Here is a 12,192-nt window from a genome sequence, read left to right as displayed (position 1 = left end):
GTGGGCGGTGGATTATTACCATCTGCACTTTGCCTTACCCGCCTTGCCTTGCTTTGCCTAAACTAATTACCTACTTACACACTTGCACCTACAGTACTAGTCCATCTTCTCCGAAATTCCTAATTTTCGCATCTCGCAGAAAACAACAAACCCTCTGCGAAAAACCAACCATTTTGCGACTGCCAATAGACATTTCTCAACGACAACCGATACCCCACACCAATATCAAGAAGCCCGGTGGATCGCGACCAAGCCAGCTTACCCACGAGAGCTTGCCCAGATCATGGACTCCAATGGGGTCAGGAGGAGGGACACCACAAAGGGCCCTCCCCTACGCATTCTGTCTCTAGGTAAGCAAAGTGAAGCAGACCGGCCACTTTCGCGACCCCCAAATCGCGCGCAAAACCCGCGAAACTGGCCCGGAAGCGCTCATGCTAACATGCCTATGACAGATGGCGGAGGAGTCCGTGGTTACTCCATGTTTATCATTCTCCAAGAACTTATGCACCGTACCTTTGTCGAGATCGAGGGGAGAGCCCCGCGGCGAAACGAAATCCCTCGGCCTTGCGATCATTTCGACCTCATCGTAGGAACCGGTACCGGCGGTCTTATAGCCCTGATGCTCGGTCGACTGCGCCTTGATCTAGAGCAGTGCAAGGAACTTTACGTTAGGTTGACGCGCATGGTCTTCGAAACCGACAAAACTATCGCCGGCATTCCCTACCGCTCGACCCTCTTCAAGGCCTCCAAGCTTGAGGAGGCTATCAAGGAGGCTGTGAGGGAGCACACAGTGTATCAAAAAGAGGGCAATGACGGCACCGAGAACGATGTTCTCAGCCCTCTCAGCGGCTACAACACCTCAAATCCCCGGAGGCATGCAAGCAACGCCAGCACTGTCAGCTTCAGCGCACGTAGCCCCCAGGCTCAGATGGCACGCCCTGCCTTCAACTCGCGGTACGGTGACCCAAACGCGAGACTTTACGACGCAAGGGAGAACAGGACTAAAACGTACGTCTTTACCTACTGACTGCCGGTACTCTGCCAGGCACGTAGCAACGCGCTTTGAACTGACATTTCCCTTCAGCGCCGTCTTGGCAATGTACAAAGGTTCCCGCAAGGGCAACCCCGCCGCCGTACTGCGATCCTACGATTCGAGAAGAGAGCCTCCGCCAGAGTTCGACTGCAAGATCTGGCAGGCTGGACGAGCGACATGTGCGATCGGCCTAGCCTTCAAGCCCATTCAAATCGGGCAGTCCGTTTTTCACGATGACGGTGGCGGCACCTTCAACCCTTCTCCCGAGGCTCTTGACGAAGCCGTAGTCAACGAATGGCCGGGTCGCGAAGTCGGCGTGTTTCTCAGCGTTGGTACCGGCAGACGGCCCAAAGGAAGTGATGCAAACTCCCAGATGTGGTACGAAGGTTTCCTGGGAGAGTTTGCGGAAGCTCGCCGGAAGCTTATCTCCAAGATTGAGGGATGTGAGGCTATCCACGAGCAAATGAGGAAAGAGCACTTATTGAAGCGGAACGTCAACGTCGAAAACTACTACCGTCTTAATGTGGAGGTTGGCGTCGGCGAGTTTGGTATGAACGAATGGCATCGCCTGGCCGAAATCAGTACGAGCACACGGCAATACCTGAGGCGGGAGGTCGAGCAGAAAATGATTCAAGGTGCTTCTGCGAAGATGGCCAAGATTCACAAAGCGAACATCAGGTTCTCACGCCTACCAGAAGTCCCTGAACTGGTCAAGTCAAATTCGGAGACGACTGAGCCAATGTCGTTTGCGGTAGAATTGCCAGCCGAGATTCCTACATCGTGGCCGCCACACAACACACCGCCCAGCCGTCAGTCTTACGAATCTGGCTCTGAGCACTTGCACATTCCCTCACCAATGAGTCCTTCACCAAGAAGTTCCGGCGAACGGCTGCAACCATCGTCGTCACCACGGCCCGAGCAACGGCCCCTACCCCCGGCGAAGGACGATGAGATTGATAGACTTGTTGTCACTGCGCCCACCCCAGCGCAGTATCGCTACGCAGCAGGCGCTGATAAGATTGCTATCATGAGCCCGGATGAACATCCACGATGGCAGAACCAGCCTTACAATAACGGTCCGGTCCAGCAATCACAACAGCCACAGCGTATTCCACCACCGCTGCCTCCCAAGACACCACTCCCGGAACATCAGGCAGCCGGAGGCCGTCGTCCTGTTGGCTCGTCGCCCCTACCCTATCCAGTGGATGACGAGCCTCCACCAGTGAATATGGCTAGAAAACCGGATTACCGCGGGAGGTAAAGGATGGAAAGATCGATTGGATACCCCATTTCTCCACGTGAGAGCACTTGGAGCGCAGTAATACCATCAGGGAAGTGGATATCATGCTGGTTTATGAGGCTCTGTTTCTTCAAGAGCACACAGCAAAAGGGAGTTCTTTTCGGAAAACGAATCAGGTTTTGGGGGGTTTTAGGTCAGATACCATTCCAACGCATGCGATTCTACTGGCCATGTGCAGTGGTGGAATAGCACGCGGCCATTTTAATGAAATAATGATATTTCCTCGCGCTTAGACATCTCACTCAAAGTGCCTACTAATTTCTCAGTGCAGCAAAGGAGCGACTACTTCCAAGCCCGGGACCTTCCCGCTTTCCGGGCGGTGGCGAGAACCCGAGAACTCGGTCAGCTAGTGGGTCACTACGTCACGGCGGAGTGGGCCCTGCTGATCGCGAACCGGCCTTAAGCTTAAAAGGCACGTTCCCCTGAGCTTGCCAAAACGTCCTTACTCCCATTGTATTTCCGCCTGATTTAGTCACCTCGATTCGTTTTTGGTATATTGGAACTTCAATTCTGTTGGAAATTTCGCTGCGGACTCTGACAGACCAAAAGCTCAATATTTGGGCTCGAGAATGAAGCTACAGCCGTCGACACAGCTTCGAATCTACTACCTACCTTATTCCACCTCATCTAAGTATAATGGCGTACGCACCACATTCAGCTAGCCAACGAGGCTTTTTCCAGGCTCGCCGCCCGTGGCGCCGTACCGACTTTGTCAAAGCAAATGTGAACAGCCACGAGGGGCATGCCAATGTCTCATTGATGTTCGTCTCGTTCCTCCCTGCCCCCCTAACCCACGGTTCGCATTACAGACCAAAGTAAGAACCGACACGAGATGGAGTTTTTCGAAGCATTGGGAAGCCTTCAGGAATGCTACCTCAACTAGCCCAACCGAGACATTTGGGGGCCGGCAGCGGGCTTCTATAGGCACGTTTTACGAAGCCATGTCTCTATGAACACGTTTTACAGAAAATCATCCCTCACTTCTTGCTTTTTCGGTGCGCCACGGACAGGGCTGACGAATTCCACAGGGCACCTCGCTGAATAACGGAGGTTCCCAAGGGCGCTAGCTCTGCCTTAGTGGGAAGCCTGGCCTAGCCCTTCTTGGCTCCTGCTGTAGCTGAGCAGTTCGTTCCTTTGGCGACGTCGATTAAGTTTGAGGTCTCTCAATCCATGAGATTGGGCAGAAGCTACGCATCGTGGACTCACTTCAGCTGTCCGAATTAGGACACACATGTTTTGTGCTAGCGCACTTGCTTGATTGCGGCTGCATCGTTTCGTCACAATGTGGGCGTCACATTCCCCAGCATGGAGAAGGCTTCCGCGTATGTTTGTCAAAAAGTCCGGCACGTCGAACTTACTCAACCGTTTTTCGCACACTGGCGAACCATCGGCTGCTCTTTGGGTCCGCATTCTCGAACATGAGAGTCCAACTCGGGCTTCGCCGAAAGCGGGCCGTTGGAAAGACTGTCTGAGCCTATCGCTCTGTTTCGCCGGCTAATTCCATCCTCGAACTTGACGTCACAGTGCCGCATCGACTCCATCTCCCAAGTGGTATGGTATTACAGGGACAAGTGTCCAGCCTCTTTTTGACAAGGCTCAAGCACGACAAGCCGCCAGCGATGGGGCTTGTGCTTCATGATTTACGCCGTTTCTGAAGTCAGCGTATGGCTGATAGGATAACTGCTGCCCTGTGGTTTGATTATCCGGTAGCATCTATCGCAATTATTGAACGCGGTCAAGAGATATTCGCGGCAGCGATGGGAAGTGTTGAGCGGGGCATATCTTTTTGCACAACAACTACTCACAGTCTCCATGTGTCCAGACCGGATCTCACCAGGCTCGATCCGATGTGTCGACATCGATACATCAGCTGTCTCCCACGGAAATTCCATGGAACCGACTGGCCCATGTACGCCCCCCCTTCCCTCTCTCTCTCTCTCTCTCTCTCCAGCGAGCACAACCTCGAACCATCAAGATACCGCTTCCTGGGTTTGGGCTCTCGCACTAGCGAGGAAGCTAGTGCACATCAACCAAACCCCAAGAAAGAAACAGAGGGCTGGTTTGTGGCTTTTCCTCAGCCCAGCTCGATCCACGGAAGCTATCCTCATGACGCTAGACCAAATGTGTCAAAACCCGACGAGCTGCAGCTCAGACAAAGCCTCCTTTCTCACTTGATCTGGCTTCGACAATGTCCTATTGCTCTTTTCTCCGATTTGTTTATAAGTCAGCCTTACCAGAAACATTTCAACCAGATTCTCGGGTCCAAAGTCACGTCATGTTCGATACCGCGTCGCCGCCGCCGATCTGCAGGAAAGGTGGAACAAAAAAACAGGTATCTCAGAAACGGATGCTCTGCGGAAGACGAAAGGGGGGAGCAGTAGCAGTAGAAGCAGCCGCCGCCTCCGCCGCCTTCGTGCCATTTTCAGACGATGTCCGAAGGCTCGCAGCAGCAGCGGGCGTCACGGAACGCAGCACGCGCCGAGAGGACGACAACGTCCTGCGGGGAGTGCAGACGGAGGAAGCAGAAGGCACGTACACCTACTACTTCAGCCTTCTTTCCTTTCGCTGTGTACACTGAATGTCGGTATCAAGTGTTGGCTGATCGCTCACGAGATATGCAAAGAAGCGTCTTTGCTTCGTCTCGGGCCCTCATATCCAAGGACCCTAAGACTAATTCTGATACAGTGTGACCAAGGTCAGCCATGTAGCAACTGCCTCCGTCGTTTTCCTCAACCAATATGCGAGTACCGCGTGGGCAAGTAAGTCTGAAGTTCCGCACTCGTCCCCGTTCCCTCCTGCCAGATCTACGGCTGCTATCACAATCTTTTACATGATCTAATCCCACAGCAGTCGCATACCGGGAACTTCTACCTTCTTGACACCAGCAAGGGCGGGAGGTCGTGGTCCCCTTCTTTCAACACTACCAGGAGTAAGCTCTCCCCTGATACAAGCGTCTCAGTCAACAAGACCGCTCGGGAGTCCTTCTATCGCTGGTTGGGCTGTACCAGGTATTTCGACGTCACATCCAAGCCCAGGCTCGGAACCGGCAACATACCAATCTACGCTTAGAGTACAACGATCAGAGGCAGAGCTCCTCAACAGCGATACAGAATGTCTTCCACCGTCAGTCTCGTGGCTTCCATTAGCCAACCCCGATCGTAGTATACTAGATGTCGATATCTTCCAAGCATCGCAGCAAGTCTTGTCACATCGACTAGCAGTCCCAAAGTTGATTTTCGACAACTTTGAAACAGCCCATAACGACGACGACACTCCGCAGCATGGACAGAGTCCTGGATCTTGGTCACATCCAGCAGAGTCTAGGGTACAATTCCCGGAGCGACCAGCCAGCGGTATAGACGAGCAAATAGCACTTTTACCTGTGGACCAGAGCCCCTTGAACAAGAAATTACTTAGACTGTGTAAGTGGACACAGCCCCTGATCTGCCAAAGACATGATACTGATATGCGAGTACAGACATCGCAGTTCTCTCCCGTTTCAAAGCCTCTATCAACGGCGACCCGAGCCCCAACAATCCTTTTATACGTCATTACTCCCCCTTCTGCCTTCAAGATCCCCTAGTGATGCGGATCATTCTCTATACCTCAGCCTGCTTCCTCCACGAGACTGGGGATGTACGGACAGATGTCCTGCGGACTTACAAAGGCCAAGCCATCGCTATGCTCAACGAAAACCTGACCACGGACAGCAGTAAGAGCATGGTGCCAAACACCACCGCGCTGACCGCAACAGACGCAAACAGTTTAACCACACCGGTATTTCAAAAGCCCGGAGATGCGGCCATCGCCGGCGTCATTCAGCTCACCGTGGCTGAATGGTACTGGGGCGAATCGGAACAGGACCTAAGGTACCACCTCATGGGCTTGCGAGATATGATCAGAGTGCGCGGTGGCTTCAATCAGCTCGGCATGGACGGCCTCTTGGCGAAAAATGCTATCGTGTGCGTAAACCTTTTCTGTTGTTCTGATTTCTACATATTCTCTGGATTGACCTTGTTGAGTCTTTTGATTATACCTTTGACGGTTGATATCTGCCTTTGTCGTGTACTCATGATTGCTACTCATTTATTCGCGTGTCTGGACGTTTTGTATATTTTACTTCCCGCATTGTTATTGCGTCCTTTATTTTGCTTTTCCGACATTTTTCTCGTACGCAGTATCTTCCGCCTTATTTACCATGTTTCCATTTGTCCGTCCGACCCTCTCTGGTCTTATTTTCGCTCTAGGCCTTGACTCTTGACTCGTTTGACTCGCGAACGGATCCTCTTCCAACAAACGATATGCACGCCTGGCTCGTCTTTACCTTCCCGATGAACTGACTCATATGCACAGTCACGATGTCTCCATATCCCTCGCCCACGAAAACAGCCCACTGCTACTGACTCTGTCGCCTTCGGACGACGACCGTAAAGGCGGAGGAAGCGGATGCAAAGGGTCGACGGGTCCAGCGACATCAGGAGGAGCGGCAAATTCAGCACGTCGGGTCTTGGCGAAACCGTACGCCTTCGTCGACCCTATAAAGGACGTCCCCCTCCGCATGGCGAATCTATCGCCCATGGTGACACATCTACCGTGCAGCGGATCACTCCCGTCTTTCTCCGATTGCGCCACGAGTCTGCGCATCCACCCGGCGACGGCCTCGATACTCGACAATGTGAAGTACCTTCTAAGCGTCGTCGACGCGATATATGATGAATCGACGACATCAGCAACGACAAACCCAGCCTCGCTGAAGGCCCAAGCGATGGGGAAGTACATGTATGAACATATCAGCAGTCTTCACTCAACCATACCTGGACATCGCCAAAGTCTGTCCTCAGATCCCCCGACTCGAACGAATTCGCCACCAACAAGCAATTATTCCGCCGCGTTCGATAGAGAATCCATACGGAGTGAGAGTGTGCCCAGCACAGGTACGGCCGCCGGACCTGGCTCCGTTGGGCCGGGCCGATCACCTTCGGGCCCGAATTCCGACTCCACGACATCCGAATGGTCGTCAACCAAGTCACATACCCGAGACGCTAGCGATTCTCCGACGAGTCCTCGATCCGCATACCACCACCAGCAGAGTCCGGACTTCATGTACCAGGTTATCCGAATGACAGCGTTACTCTACACGCGGGCCGTCATGACCCGGACGCCGCTGAGCGGGACATGCACGGAATCAGAATTTCTGCAGATCTGGACGACGACATGGCGTGTACCCCTGTCGACATGGAACGACACGGTGGGCATATTTCACTGGATAATGCTGGCTATCGCGCCGGCATGCCACCGGACGCCGCATGCGCGCTTTGTGAAAAATATGTTGACGATTAGCACCCTCACCCTCGGAGTGGAAAACTGGGCAATGGCTATGGGTGCCGCGTCGACCGGCATGCGGCTGCAGCATTGGCTCGAGGGCCAAGACATGGGAGAGCAGGAGGAGAGGGAGGAGAGGGAGGAGGAGAGGAGGAGAGGGATGGAGCGGCATCCAGCAAGAGGAGGACGGCGCTCCGGGCGCGAAGAGCGGTGAGTGGGTGTGTGGCCAAGAAACACTCGACGATTGCTGAAGAGACTCCTCCTCTGTAGTGGAGAGTCCCCGTTCCCGCAAAGTCATGGATATTGCTGGACACGTCGGTCCACGGCCGCATATTGCAGGTCACGAAACCCGACAACGAGGGAAAATATTTTCCTCCATCATGGATCCATCATGGAGGTGTGAAGGACGGGGCCACTGGCAAAAGCAGATTACTGCGTTCTGCGTCGAGAATGACGTCCCTTGAGCGTAACGTCTGCGACAACAACAACAACAGCAAGCCTGCAATTCTCGGGCCATCCATTTCTGGGATTTGCAAGACTTCAACTTGCCACGAGGTGATGAAGAAGGCGACGCTGCCGGCGGCAACACCGTAGCGCAGCGGTCTCTTCTCAGGGGTCAGCTTGCTGCTGGGAGCTACTGCATAAAGGTAGCATTGGGAGAGGAAAAAAGAATAGACAGGGGGGAAAAGGCTTATGGACAGGGCAACTGCCCGGGGGTGGCCTTGATATATGGCAGGGTACATGGGAGGTGATTTTTGGCATCACGACAATTGTGCAAGAAACAGCAACTTCGTACCCGGGCCTTAACGTCGTCATTTCCAAATGCCCATCAATAATCCCTACGATCCGACTTCCGAAATTACTCCTGGGGAAAGCGCTTGCACCTTCCGCTGGCAGAGTTCGACGAAAGACCAGGATTAAGACGCGCGAGCATCGAGAGGGTGGGAATGAGGGAGGGTACTGGGGGAGAGGCTGGCCTGCTGTAATGCTGCGGCCTCGAACTCTAAAGAGTGGGTGACGATGCAAAGTCCCCTCCTCTTGCTGCTCCTCTCCCCCATAGCAGGGTGTGTATTGTGTTCCAGTTTGCGGAACCGTCCCAGCAGCGGGCGCCCAGCAGACTATTTCTTTCCTGACACTCTTGTGGTTGATACAACGCTGCCCACGTTTTTGACGGCAACATGTAACTCGCCACGGCCGGGATGGGCAGCGTTCGAGGCCCTCATGAAACGGGCGACCATGCTGAAAGCGAGAAGTCGCAGAGAAGTGCGATGCCGGGCGGTTGTCCGTTCACTTTGCCGGAAGCCACGTGGACGTGCCAGAAGCTGCACTGAAGAACCCTAAACCGTTTGTACGCCCTATTTCCCGTTCGACCGCTTCCCCGGGAAACGATACGCTCGTACGGATACGCTATCTGTCGAAGCGAGGTTGCCTACCTGCGTCTGAAGTGGTATCGGTACTGCAAAGGGCCGGTTCTGGCTGACCGACAAACGGTAGAACGGAAGAATGGATGGCAAACTCCAGTTCAACCACGGATATCACAAGCCCCGTATGCGGAAGTGAGACACGCATCCTCCGTCTGACTGGCGGATTCGGGACGGTGGTTGGCAAGTGGAGAGGAAGCACTCCCGAACCCGTCCATACGTAGCATCCGCACCTTGTGCCGGGGCAGCGGCTGGGCTGGGCTGGGTCCTTCTGACGGTTGGATGCTGAAGTGTAACCGTTCTAGCGGAATTTCCGCACCCGCAGTTCTGTTTCCTCTTCCGTCGTCCGGAGGTGACGTCAAAACTCTGAAGCCAAAAAAGAGTTCAGGAGATATCCGCAGGAGACAGCCTAGAGGCATTGGCGGTGTCGATCCCGAACGTCCGCCAAAATGATTCTCTGCCAGGAGAGCCCGAGTTCGATTTGACGCATATGGAAGCTTCAACAACGGGAAAACAGCAAGAGGAGGTGAGGAGGAGGGTGTATGATGGGAAATACTATGCAGATCGTAGGAACAGCGAAGGGTGAATATCAAGGATGCAAAGGCAAAAAGAGCGAAAGAGAGCGAGAAAAACATGTGGTGTGGAACTCTGGAAGCAATCGTGCCATGTAGCTGCACTGCGTCAGGTGGTGTATGTAATGCGATGTCCCACGAGCAAGGAAGAGCAAAGTGAAGGAAGTGGTTCCTCACGGATATGGTGCGTAGGGGTGACTATACGACGTCTGCTCACCAAGGTGGTGCGGAAGAGACTGAGAAAGAAGAGTTGTCGCAATGTATCCGTACACTGGAGAACACAGGTACAGACATTGCATCCGGTACCTTGCAATGTCCAACGTTGGTCGAAGGGGAACAGGCCGTGTTCACTTTGTTCGAAGCCCAGTCACGGACGTAGGCAGCAGTAGAAGGGGGGCGGGCGAAAGGGTTCCCCGACGAAAGGTTTAGAGTTTAGAGCCACGTTCCACGGCGTGTTTCGAATGAATTCCTTTCCCAATCAAAGAATGGATGAAGGTACTCGAAGAAGGCTGCCACGTCCTGTGTCAGATCAGACTCCGTTTTTCTTTGGCGTGCTGAACTTCTGATCTGTACCTTGCGGCCACCGCGGTGGTAGGGAATCTTCCTCGTGTGATTGCCGTCCAAGATGCGATGAGAAAATGGCACCCTCTCAATGTCGCTCAGTGGGCGGGCGGGCTGACTTGACGGGCTTCGCGGGCGCTGACCGGGCAGGGGACGGGGTTCGTCTATTTAGACTTTAACTTTGGCCCTGCAGAATGCGTTGGTTCTCACCCGTAACCATGAGATCTGTATGACGCCGTTATGCGTTCTGTGAAAAGAGGACTCGACCTTGCACCAAGCAAGGCATTCGAATGTATCCCGTACGAAGTATCCGGTCTGTCCATCGCTGAACCTGAGTCCGTTGCCGCATTCGCCATTTGCTCGACTCAATTAATGCAGTAGTGACGATATGAAATCAGGTTGGCTCAAATCTAAAGTTGAAGTCAACTCAAGTCGCCTCGTGTTGCATGAGATTAAGCCGTTGTCCCTGGCCAGTTCGACTCATGAAAAGCACATGGCATCGAGTCCCGTTAGTCGTGCGCGTGCCGTCCATTGGCCGCAACCGTCGTTACAGCTATGCTGGATAGCTTCTATTTCAGTAGCTAAGACTATTCCGGCTGTTTTCAAGAAGTTTCCGTGTCTAAAGCTTGATCGTCGTTGATACTCTGTGCGAGAATGTCAATGTTAGTCCAAGATGGTGGCGCCCATCAATCCTTGACCATTGACCCTGGTGCTCTCGTGCCTCTACCCGAGTTTGTCGAACTCGCCTGGCGGTTGACCATTGCGCTTTGATACTCTGAAGATGGTCTCGATTTTTCCCTCTTTTGGACCAAGGTTCTTCTAGAGTGTCTTCTGGGGCTGCTCCATTTGTTCCATGTCCACTCTCGTATTGTACCAATGCAAGTTGAAGATTTGTTTTCCCCCTTGCTCCTCTCATGCCCACAGTCTCGTCGGTCATGAGGTCGGCCGCCGGTCTTTCGCTGCGGCGAAGATCTTGAGATGGGCGTGAATTGAGATGGCTCCAATGGGTACTTGCACGCTCTGACCTCGACAAGTCCTCCAGCACAGCAAAGTGCCTAGGGAACCAGTCAGTGCTGGCGTGAAGCGATGATATCCCGTACGACATACTCGTAGATTGGAAGCAATGCGACTTGCCGATAAGACAACGCCCCCCCCTCTTCCCATCAGCCCTTTTTTATTATTCTTTTTTTTTTTTCATCTGCCCCCCTTACCTCCACTCGGCCGGCAAAGCTGGACCCGATACCGGTGTCGGCCGTTTCCCGCTGCATGTTCACCGAAGCCTTTGCCAACCTTGCCCGTCGTTGCCAGGGCCGGTGCCGGTACCAGACTGCCAAACTAACTACCAGTGCCTTAAGCCATTGTTCCTTAGGTAAGCCGTTGCTGTCCTCGGTCCACGGATAAGACGCGAGATAAGAGAATCTGCATTGGTTGAGCTTCGGCTCCTCTTCTTGGCTTAGCGCGCTGAAGAATGCAGTGTACTTGGTATGCACGATTCGCATTTCTGGCAGATTGGGCTACCGAATCTCTTGGTATCTCATCAAGGTGGCCGCCGCGTTCCCAGACAATAAGTAGGGCAGAGTCGCAGCAACTGCGCACCATGTAAGCCGCTTGCTCCTTCGAGAAATCCGACCTCATCCATTGCGTCAGTTCGGATGGGCCAGTTGCCGTGCGATAATCGATGCAGCCACTCAGAGTCAACGGTCCGCTGTCTAACGTCCTTCTCGCCCACGTAGACCCTCGCAAGCGTGGAAAGAAATTCATGTCGGCCGAAATGCAGACTAATCGCTGTCCAATCTTTGCCCATCGATTGAGGGGTTCTCCCCGCGCGATGAGAACCAGGCATGCCTCGCGAGAGGTGAGCAAAGTCAATTGTCCGTCGTTGGAGTTACAAACTTGGCCCAATTGCGCGTGGCAAATAGCTCTTGTCAGCTATCTTGTGTCTGAACTTTCGATACCAGCATGGGATGGGGAGGGGTCGCAAGA

The 12,192-nt window shown here is 53.6% G+C and overlaps 3 protein-coding genes across 3 annotated transcripts; all 3 read left to right on the top strand.

The window, feature by feature from the left end:
- Positions 1–283: 283 nt before the first annotated feature.
- CCOS01_08715 (patatin-like phospholipase) lies at positions 284–2,294 on the top strand (the record flags this gene model as incomplete). Its single annotated transcript, XM_060456876.1, has 3 exons — positions 284–350; positions 453–1,008; positions 1,085–2,294. The coding sequence occupies 3 exons, from the start codon at positions 284–286 to the stop codon at positions 2,292–2,294; spliced, it is 1,833 nt and encodes a 610-aa protein (XP_060313150.1).
- Positions 2,295–4,608: 2,314 nt separating this feature from the next.
- Positions 4,609–7,869, top strand: CCOS01_08714 (uncharacterized protein; the record flags this gene model as incomplete). The annotated part of the gene is made up of 5 exons (XM_060456875.1): positions 4,609–4,622; positions 5,019–5,092; positions 5,219–5,755; positions 5,812–6,295; positions 6,687–7,869. 5 exons carry the CDS (start codon positions 4,609–4,611, stop codon positions 7,867–7,869), a joined length of 2,292 nt encoding a protein of 763 aa, XP_060313149.1.
- Positions 7,870–8,675: 806 nt separating this feature from the next.
- CCOS01_08713 (uncharacterized protein) lies at positions 8,676–8,996 on the top strand (the record flags this gene model as incomplete). Its single annotated transcript, XM_060456874.1, has 1 exon — positions 8,676–8,996. One exon carries the CDS (start codon positions 8,676–8,678, stop codon positions 8,994–8,996), a length of 321 nt encoding a protein of 106 aa, XP_060313148.1.
- Positions 8,997–12,192: the final 3,196 nt, after the last annotated feature.

This window comes from Colletotrichum costaricense, assembly GCF_030867565.1.
Source record: "Colletotrichum costaricense strain IMI 309622 chromosome Unknown Scaffold_8.1, whole genome shotgun sequence".
NCBI lineage: Eukaryota > Fungi > Ascomycota > Sordariomycetes > Glomerellales > Glomerellaceae > Colletotrichum > Colletotrichum costaricense.
Note: the sequence above shows the minus strand (reverse complement) of the source record. Positions and strands in the feature narration are given on the sequence as shown.